The 10,332-nt window shown below is 41.3% G+C and overlaps 1 protein-coding gene across 2 annotated transcripts in view; it reads left to right on the top strand.

Moving 5' to 3' along the window:
• The first annotated feature begins 1,001 nt into the window (after positions 1-1,001).
• tpk1 (thiamin pyrophosphokinase 1) overlaps positions 1,002-10,332 on the top strand; it is a 69,338-nt gene continuing 60,007 nt past the window's right edge. For both annotated transcript variants that reach the window (XM_038726334.1, XM_038726324.1), the window contains exons 1-3: positions 1,002-1,082; positions 3,869-3,959; positions 10,018-10,092. In XM_038726334.1, coding sequence (XP_038582262.1) covers positions 3,917-3,959; positions 10,018-10,092 — 118 coding nt within the window. In that variant the 5' untranslated portion in view covers positions 1,002-1,082; positions 3,869-3,916. The remainder of the gene's footprint in view (positions 1,083-3,868; positions 3,960-10,017; positions 10,093-10,332) is intronic.

Below are 10,332 nucleotides of genomic sequence, written 5' to 3'. Positions count from 1 at the left end.
AATGAGTTACATGTTGTGGTCATTGTGTCTCAAGTACCAGAATTTGTGTGTGAACAATTGAGAAAAACTGTAATAAATCCCATGGATTTGGTTGTTTTAAAGGTCTTTTTCTGTGGTTTGCCATGCCATCAATTTACATGCAGAACAGGTTTTACTATATGATAGTTACAGTATGTATTATTTTAATTAAATCAGGCAAATATACTTGATGTTGCCTTTTAGTTGATGGTTTAGCCTATCTTTTACAAAATGTGCTTCCATGGGTGCATCAGACAGCTGCCTCTTCATGAATTGGGGGTAGATGGATTTGCTCCGAGTTCACAAGTAGGAAGTCTGACTTTGAATGGCATCCCCTTGTACTTTTTCTAGTTGGAAGTTGAAAATTCCAGAGGTCCGAGTTGTCTGGAACGCAGCATAAGACCTGCCATATCTCCTACTGGAGGGGGATCAATGAAGCATCTAATTGTCTGGCTGTTAATGCTCCATTAAACCGAATTAGAATTAAACATTAAAATAGTCTCCTTAAATAAAAGTCTCATCATGGACGGGTCAGTGGTTCCAATGCAGATCTGTTTTAGGGGTTCTTGACATTTTAAAGATTTTAAGGTTCACATAGGCTATACCCCCAAATATAACAAATTTAACACATTAAGTTTAATAAGTTTTATTTTACTCCCTATACTGGAAGAATATAGCTGTTGTTTTGTTGATTTGATATTAAATTGGACATCTGTTCAGTGTTGGTGTAGTAATGGGGCACATAATGATGGTTACAGTGAAGAGTGAAAACAGTGATTGGAATAGTCACTTTCTCATTGGAATAATTTCCACTGAATGAACCTTTGAGTGAAATTAAACTATTTCTCAATTTTCCGGAGAACCCTTGAGTCTATTTAAAAACCTCTGGGACTGCCTTTGAGAATCACTGCTTTACAGCAACGTGGAAAAGAGAACGCTTTTCTACTTTTGGCCTCTAGGTGTCGCCGTAACAAATTCCCGCCTCTCTTCGGTCCTGCTGTGGTCCGCTCCCTGCGCTCTCTTTGACTGTTTACAACATTAATGGCGGAAGCCAGTTTTATCCTGTAAGTTGTCCATGTTTTTTGTTGAATGTGTTCAAAGCGTAGCAATGACAGCTTTAACGTGTGAAATCGGGTTATTAGTAGGGAAACACAGCGTCGGCATGTGTGTTGTGTTGGTCGGAATAGCAGCCCTTTCGCTGCTCCAGTTGCTTATGGTCTGTGGTTAAAACCGTTGTGTAACTGAATGAAACACCGCTGGAATAGGATGCCAAAGTCCATTCCCCAAAGCAAGTGTTACCTAGTGATTGTCACGGTTAAGTTATTGTTCAGTTGTTTAGAGATGTATTTTGTTTGACCAGTTTTAGCATCACAAGCTGCTGCGTTCAGCCCTCCTGTGCATCAACAGCACAAAGTGTTTTTCTGTTCATCTGTGTCACAAATTACAAAAGACTCTGCAATGAATGACAAATTATTGACACTTATATAAATGATTGATACTTATTATTATATTTTTATAAATAATTATTTGTAGGGCTGCAGCTGATGCTTATTTTCATATTGAATACAATCATTTTCTTGATAAACTAATAATTTGTTCCCTATTAATTACAACAAAACATGTCCATTATAATTAATCATTTTTTATTACTTATTATATCATTATTATATGACCTTCACAGATATCAATCTGTCCAGTTAGGAAGCATAAGCGATTATGAATCAGTGTCACTTGTTTTGGTGCAAATGAAAGTGACAGGTGTCTCCCAGCACAGTCTCAAGAGCATGGAGGAAATACAAGGAGACTGGCTGTTATATGAGGAGAGCTGGACAGGGCCGTAGAAGAGCATCAACAGCAGCAGGACCGGTACTGCTCCTTGGTGTGAGGAGTAACAGGAGAAACACTGCCAGAGCCCTTCAAAATGACCTCCAGCAGGCTACTGGTGTGCATGTTTCTGACCAAACTGTAAGAAACAGACTCCATGAGGGTGGCATGAGGGCCTGATGTTCTCTAGTGGGATCTGTGCTCACAGCCCAGCACCGTGCAGCTCATTTGACATTTTCCAAGAACACCAGAATTGGCTGCAATAGTTTTAACATCAGCTGCGGTACCCTGCTTAGAGCAGGCACAGACACTTGAAGGAGTAAAGGAGAGCAGTGGCCACTGCCAGTCTATGGTTATAGCAAGTGACAAAGTGAGCAGGAGGACAGTGGAGGTGAAGCGGTAAGCATGGCGTAGCTCATCCTGGTAGGGAGGGAGAAGGGAGGGAGGGCCATTTACACTGCGGATGCTGGGGACATGTAGGCTACCCACCACTTTTTGAAAGCATTTGTTAAAAATGTTCTTAAAAATAGCTTGCTCCAAGAAATGTTAATTAACAACTAAAAATGCTATGAAAGGTTTATTTGCACAATAAGCCTGCAATGCAATGTAAATAGAGAAGAAACGTCTGCATTGTCCAAAAAAAGTAACCTAGGCAAAACACAATAATAAGCTACCCATTATTGCATTGTATTCTATTATATTTTTATATTTTCACCTGCCACCTAAATTTTGTTCTTCCCTGGTGCAGAAAAAGTCCCCAGAATGCAGGAAATTAAGTGTTTAATGCTCAAAATCTTCTGGGGGAGAAAATGCCAGGGCCGATTTTTTGTCCCAGTCCGTTACGCTGCGTGTAGCATTATCCAGCATGACCTGTTTGGTGTTGGATTGGTGATGTGGCAAATCCTTGGAGGCTCACACAGACCTCCTTGTTCTAGCCAATGGAACCCTACTGAGTTACAGAGGATGAAATCCTCAGAGCCATTATCAAACCTTACACTGGTACAGTGGGTCCTGGGTTCCTCCTGATGCAGGAAAATGCCCGGCCTCATGTGGCCAGTGTGTAGGCAGTTCTTGAATAATGAAGGCATTGATGCCACTGACTGGCCCTCACGTTTCCCAGACCTGAATTTAATTGAGAGCATCTGGGATGTTATGTATCCGTGCAACTGATGCCGCCAAGTAGCGTCACAGACCAGTCCAGATGCTCACTGATGCCCTGATCGAAGTCTAGGATGAGATCCCCCAGGACACCATCTGCCGTCTCATCAGCAACATGCCTAGACATTATCAGGAGTGCATACTGACCGTTACGCAAATATTTGGTATTTTTACTTGAGAAATGACTATGATCAGTGATAGATTAATGTGGCTATTAATCAAGTCATCAATCAAAAGTCTTCCCGATTCATTTTCTGTCAACTTCCTATCGTCTAATGACTTCAGCTCTAATTACTTTTATTACAATTTCGGCTGCCTTATGGGTTCTGTTTCAGCAGATAGTCCTGATGCCTGTGTGGTGACACAATGCATTACCATGAGCAAAGTGTCAGTTAGAGCTGCAGCGATCAGTAGATTAATCAGAAATTGACCAAAAGACAATCAATCTGCTACTAATTTGATTTAATTTGAATCATTTAAGTCATTTAAGTCAGTAATATGTGATGGGTATTTTTCAATTTTATTTTCATTTACATACACTTTATAGACCAAACGATTAATCAAGAAAATAATCGGCACATTAATCAATAATGATAACTTTTAGTTCAGTTGCAGCTCTAGTGTCAGTATTATGTCTTGAGTTACCCAGTGATCCAACCTTGATGTCATCATGCTCACGTGTGCATGTTAGTGTTTGTATTCGGCCTGCTTGTTTCAAGGGGAATAATTAGGCTGGTGACAAACTGGGATGAGAGACAAGCTGGAAAATGAAATGACTTCCTTTGATTGACAAAAAGAGAAAATGGAAAAAAAACTAAACAGATAAAAGCACGACTATTATCAACAGTGTCTGTCGTCCTCTCCTCAGTTCCAGGTGAGTTGGCTGATTGAGGACGGGCTCCTGTGGATTCTGGCCATGGATGAAGAGTTGGCGCCTTTGGACTGCCTGCTGCCCTCAGGTACTGCCTTTCAAACACACATTCCCTTGGCACAAACACACATGCTCACAATCAGTCAAATACTCAGGCGTGTTATGTTCAACCACGAGCCACATCTGTGCGCGGGTCCACGCACAAACCGAGGCCCAGACACCGACAGTATGTACACGTCTGATCAAAACATGCACTCTACTCGCAGCACTGTCACACTTCTCTTCCTGTCTTTGCTTCTCCAACTCGCTCTGACACACAAACAGTCTTGGGGGAATTAAAACTCAAAAACAAATCAATGGCACTTTCATGACAGCAGTGTGTGTTTGTATGAGCTGCACTTCCTTGTTTTTTGTTAGGCTGCGCACATAAAGAATCTTTACTGAAAGAGGGCTTGATGCGTTTGCTTGTAATATTAGCTGTTTGAGAAAAACAAACTTTGAAGAGGCATCTCGCTAATTTAAATGTTTCTAAAAATAAGTGATCCTGCTCCTGAATAAAATCCCTGTTACTGCATAAATTCACTTTGTTCAAACCCAACGCTAGGAAAAAAAAAGATCTGACATTTGACCAAAAAAATAAAAATTTAGGCACGTTTCTCAAATAAGTTCAGTATTTGTTTAATGCGCTTAAAAAAAGATGGTCAGATCTTACTGTCCTACAGACCTGAGGAGGTAGCTGGTTATAGCTGGCTTAAGCCACATCTCTCAGGGCAAGGTTTATGTGAGCTCCCTGGTGGTGTGTGAGTGTGTGTGGAGACAGGAAAGCTGATATGAGCCTATGGGCAGGTTTTACCCAGAGCTGTAGAGGTCAAGGGGATCGCACAACGGTTTGGTTTGTAGAGGAGACAGCAGGCACATCCCTCCGTTCCTTGCATCTGTTTTGTATTGCAGTTCCATTTGTCATTTCTCCATGTAGAATTTGAGATATATTTGATAAAGAGCTAATTTCATGACTTGCATGAAAAATATTCCTGCCTTACAAGGTTGTACGTTATATTAAAGGGGGCTGCCATTGGTTGAGTAGCAACAGATACACTCTGCTTGTCCAAATGAAATTATAGTATGGGGTTTTTGACACTGGCTAGAAACATTGTCCACCCACAGAAGGATATAAATAAAGCTTTTAGGCGTGAAAAACAAACACTATGTCCCCAGGAAGATCGGCAGTGTCAGAGCTTTTGCCTCTGTCATCCTCCTTGGATTCTGCGGCATGCAGTGGTCACAGATGAGCCTGGTTCTGAAACATACAGTAAGCATATCGTGTGCACTTTACTGACAAGATACAGATGGATTTGAGTCCTAGAAAAATCTATTATTTAATAGATCCCCGTAATATGAGGTGTTGCATTCCTGTAGTTATTTTACACATCTGGTGCAACCCTTTTTTTCAACCTGCCACTTTTTGGGTAGCTAAAGAATCTTGTATTGAGCTGTACTCTAGAAGAGCATGAAATATCCTGTCATGAGCTCTTGTAGTCTATTTTTTCACGTTCAGAGTAGAATGTGAAAAATACACCACCGAACAAGAAAAAGGGCCAAGGAATGCAATGCTAACAGTTTTTTAGAGGTGTTGAGGTGACTCAGTATGAGCGTGGGATTCTCAAAAATAAAACGTTTAAAATAAAGGTGTAACAGATGATTAATTGTGACATATTTTAATTAGAATTTAATTAAAATGACAAAAACACAACCACAATTTAATTTAATCAGACCTACACACACAAAATCCTTCATCATGCCTCTGTTCAACGTTTATTAACCTGAGTTGGCTGTAGTCTGAATATTTATTGTTCAGGTGAACAGCATGCTCACAGTCCCCCAGTGATCTTCTTTGACTCTAAGGCCCTGTCTACACGAATATTTTCAAAACCGTGAATTTTTCTCCGCAGTTTGGCCATTTGTCCACATGGAGACGCAGTATCAGGTCACAGAAAGATTGTATGCCACTGCCTGCTTTGTTTACAATTTTATTAGGCTCTAATTGGCCAACATGGCTTTACAGTTAGGGTCATATCGCCGCTTGGTGGATTGGCATGTTCTTGACAGTGCTTGATAGCGTGTTTTTGTGTTTACATAGACAGAGATTTTTTTAAAACGAAGGAGTAAAAACTCTGGTAATAAAAATACCCGTGTCCGTGTGGACTAGGCCTAAGGCCCTGATTACACCCGGCATTAAAATGCGTCTCCACATGCCTCAGGTGACCACTCGTGATTGGTTCTCACTCCCCCGCTCTATATGCAAATAAAATGTACATCATTTCTGTTTGCAAAGACCAAATGTGTTGTTATTTTTAACCTGAATTTGATGAATTTATTCTTTATCATAGACAAATGAGACAAGAATTATGTTGAGGAAAAAAAAAACACAGCCCGACCAGAGTGTTTCTGGGGCCCGGGCCTCACTGATTACTAGATATGCCCCTATTGACCAGTGCATCTCTAGCCAGTGTTTGTGCAGTAAGAGACAGAGGGGTACGTATGTGAAATAATTACAAAAAGGTTAATGCATTCTTTCAGATATTTTCATACAAAAGTGTATGCTGTGAAGTATAGTTCTTAGAAAGATAGTCGCCAGGTGAGACATTTCCCTCTCATGCCCTCCGGCTGCTCTACAACTAAAGCTATCTATGAGGCACATCGATAGCTTTAGTTGTCACTAACCACTAACTACTAACTGTACCTATCGTTAGCTCAGTTAGCCATGCGGCTAGCAGTCCTATTAGCTTTAGTATTAACTTTATTAAACTTCCTTCCCGCAGTTCAAAGCTGTGTGCTAGTGGGTTAAACATCAACACTTGCCCTTTGCTCAGAGCTCCCAGTTTCGGCAGAGTCAGCTGATGAATCACGTTTTCTTTTATGTAACGTTGATGGCCATGTGCGTACATGTGCGTCTCTTACCTGGTGAACACATGTCACCAGGATGCACTGTGTGAAGAAGGTAAGCCAGCGGAGGCACACCATGTGCACCTGGAAATGGTATTCCCTGATGGCAGTGGCCTCTTGCAGCAGGATAATGCACTCTGCTACAAAGCAAACATGGTCCAGGAATGGTTTGAGGAACACAACAACAAGTTCATGATGTTGACTTGGCCTCCAAAGGGCCCATATCTTAATCCAGTCGAGCATCTGTGGGATGTACTGGATAAACAACTCCAATCCATGGCGGCCCCAACTCACAACTTACAGGAATAATTCAGAGTCTTGGTGCCAGATACCACAGCACACCTTCAGAGGTCTAGTGAAGTCCATTCCTTGATGGTTCAGGGCTGATTTGGTGGCAAAAGGGGGACCTACAAAAAGTTAGGCCGGTGGTCATAATGTTATGGCTGATCAGTGTAAGGCCTTGTAAATGGACCTATCTTTGTGTTTTCGACTGTTGGTCAGGCAGAACAAGCAATTTGAAGACTCTGGTGATTGGATTGAGACATTTTTCACTATTTCCCCACACAATTAATTGCTTAATTGTAAAAGTATTTCATCCGTAATGAAAAAAAAACATGACAAGTACCACATTAGTGCTGCATTGCTTTCTTCTATCTCGCCTCCTAGATGTCTGTCTCCCTCTCTGTTTCCATTGACTGTTGTTGAAGGTTTCAAATAATCCTCTTGTTAGACTACAAAGGCCACTGTAATTGTGCTCCTGTACTTGTACATATGTTATTATAAACTTGACATTCTCTTGCATGTGTGATTTGCGCAGGGCAGGAACACAGAAGAGGTTTTTTTCTGCTTGTATGGCTCGAAAATCAATAACATACAAAGGTCAACATCCGTCAAGAGACACTCACTTCTGATAGGATGCTATCAGCAGTTTTGAAGCATCCACTGAAACAACTGTTTACTCAAACACATAAGCTAAGAATAAGCATCACACGCTACACTCGTGAGTTTGCTCGCTGTACAAATCCAAGATTTATTCTAAAGATTTCTCCAGGTGTGCAAATAATCCTCCAAACGGTTGCAGAACAGAGCAGATCGGAGCGCACACCCGCATCCTCCTGATGGTATAATTTTGCTGATAAACTGTCACTTGCTGTCAAAGGTAAAAGGTCTGTTTGAGATCCCCTGTGTCGTACACTCTTTAAATCTGTCTCCCAACTGTACAGAATGGTGAAACACTTTTACCTCACTCGATAAGTTTAGAGTGTATTTGTACGCCGTCTTTAGTTTAATCTCCTGCAGGAAATGCTTATCTAGACTCACGTTGGAGAATATAAAAACAGCCCCTGGATGTCTGCATTTTAAAATCCCCTGTGTGCACAGTTAGCCTTTTAAATTTCACCATTTTAATTATAAATGCCTGTTCCTGGAATATCTGTTTGCTAGGTTATGTGCCTGGATTTTGTGTTTGTGTGTGTGTGTGTGTTGTCATATTTATACTGTCTGGCACTTTTAAAAGATTCCCAAGGTGACATTTCTTTGAACGGAGTGCACAAAAGCCAGCGCACCTCCTTGTGCGTGTATGCGCGAGGAGGCGAGGGGTTATCTGAAAAGTCACGGTTGGCTGAGTTTGTCTTTTGTTCTTCGTATACCTCCAGCCAATTAAGAGACAAGACTGACAAATCTACTCCTCCTCTTTTTCCTCCTCACCTAACCCTCCTTGTGTCCTCCTTTCTTTTCATCCTCCTTTATGTCTCCTCTCTGTCCCCTCTTCCCTTTCTCTCTGTTTTACCATACTCTGCTGGGGTTGACTTTCGCAATGGAAATGACCTTCCAGTGATGTGAACTTTTTAACAACATCAAGCCCGCTGCTGCAACAAAGTCACAAACCCAAAGGACAATTTCTTTTCTCCACACTTTCTGCACTCTTTACACTTGAGGGTATAAATCCAAAAAGGGTTGTTTTTTTTCAGGACACAAGGTGATGCACATTTTGCAATGAGAATTTCATGAAAATTTCATGAAACCTGAAGTATAGTCTTCTTCTTTGTTCCTCACCGTCGCTTTCTCTGGCCACCCACTGCATTCACGTCATATCAGGAAAGGTGTATTAGGAAAGATACAAGCTCTATATGCCATGTCTTGTTTTCTGAAACTGGAATCCAGTTGTGTGGAATTTACATAAATGCAGTTTAAGAGAGAGGGAAGAGGACATTGTAATCACAGAGTGTTGCTTAAGCTTGCATATGGCATTCTGGCTTTGCTACAAAGGAAACAACTTTAAAAATGGATGAGAAGTCTTTCATGAGGGCAGACATGAGAGTGAAAGATAAATGAGCAAAGAAATGGCTAAGTGTGAAGGCGAGAGGAAGAGAGGTTGCTTTAGTCTTTGGTCCATTAAGGCTTTTCTAGCAGCTCTGTTTTTACTTTGTCAGGGAATGCAGAGTTTTCCATTATTTTTTTTCTCTTCATCTCCTGCAGATAGAAAAATGACAATTTTAAAGTATTTGTCAGGGGATCTGCATTAGCAGCCGAGCAGAGGAAAAGGTAAAAGCAAGATGGATGGGGGGATGGGTTGAGGGAGGAAATAGATTTGTGAAATGATGCACCCTGGGACAGAGGCTTTGACAAAGAAGCATGGAGGTACACTGAGAGGAAAGACAGAAGCTATTGGATGACAGGTTACTTTCATTTGGGCTGCTTTGGGAGGGCTTTCCTCTGATGTCATGTAGTTACAGATGGCCTGTCACCAAGGTCATGATATTCAGATGAGTATCGATGAGATGTGTGCGAGCCTAAGAGCACAGATTTCCCCTTTTGACATGATTGTGACCCTGGTCGAGGAGCATTAAGATACTGTTGTTGAGGGACATTGTTGCATAATTTGGATTGCAAACAAATCACTCACAGGATCGAGAGGGAAAACGGTTTGGACTTTCACAAAACCAAGAGTCTACATCCTGACTCGTTTGGAATGGTTTCTGTTTTTAATCCTCCCCCTTATTTTCCTGTCTGCGTGTGGAGTGTGATAATGACTTCGTTATCAGGCCATGGTTTTAATTTTGTTCTTTATTTGGCACATTCAGTGCCACGAACAGCAGCCTCCAATCTATATTTAAAAAGGTATTTTTTAAACATGCAAATAGTGATGTGTCTATCTGATTGCTTATGATTCCCTTTCCCCCTCCTTCTATCTTCTTCTGCAGGCAAGCAGAGGATCTGTCTGATCATTCTGAACCAGCCTTTGGATAAGGACTATTTACACATCCTCTGGAATAAAGGTATATCTCACTCATCAGGAATACACATCAAACAAGCCCCCTTATATATCACTTGGATCCAGTCTGCATCGGTTTGCCCTGAGCATGTATTCCCCTGTTTGTTTTTTGTCAGACGGGCTCTCCAGCCTGTGTAGCCTTCACACTGCAAAATCTTAATTGCTGCCATGTCATTGCAAATGCCCCCTACCTGCCCTCTGCCCACATTTCCTGTGAGGTGTGTTTTAATGAAGTGAAAGATGA

This window comes from Micropterus salmoides, unplaced genomic scaffold (assembly GCF_014851395.1).
Source record: "Micropterus salmoides isolate LMB-PRFRI ecotype aquatic unplaced genomic scaffold, ASM1485139v1 Ms_hic_scaffold_1, whole genome shotgun sequence".
In the NCBI taxonomy this organism is placed as follows: domain Eukaryota; kingdom Metazoa; phylum Chordata; class Actinopteri; order Centrarchiformes; family Centrarchidae; genus Micropterus; species Micropterus salmoides.
Note: the sequence above shows the minus strand (reverse complement) of the source record. Positions and strands in the feature narration are given on the sequence as shown.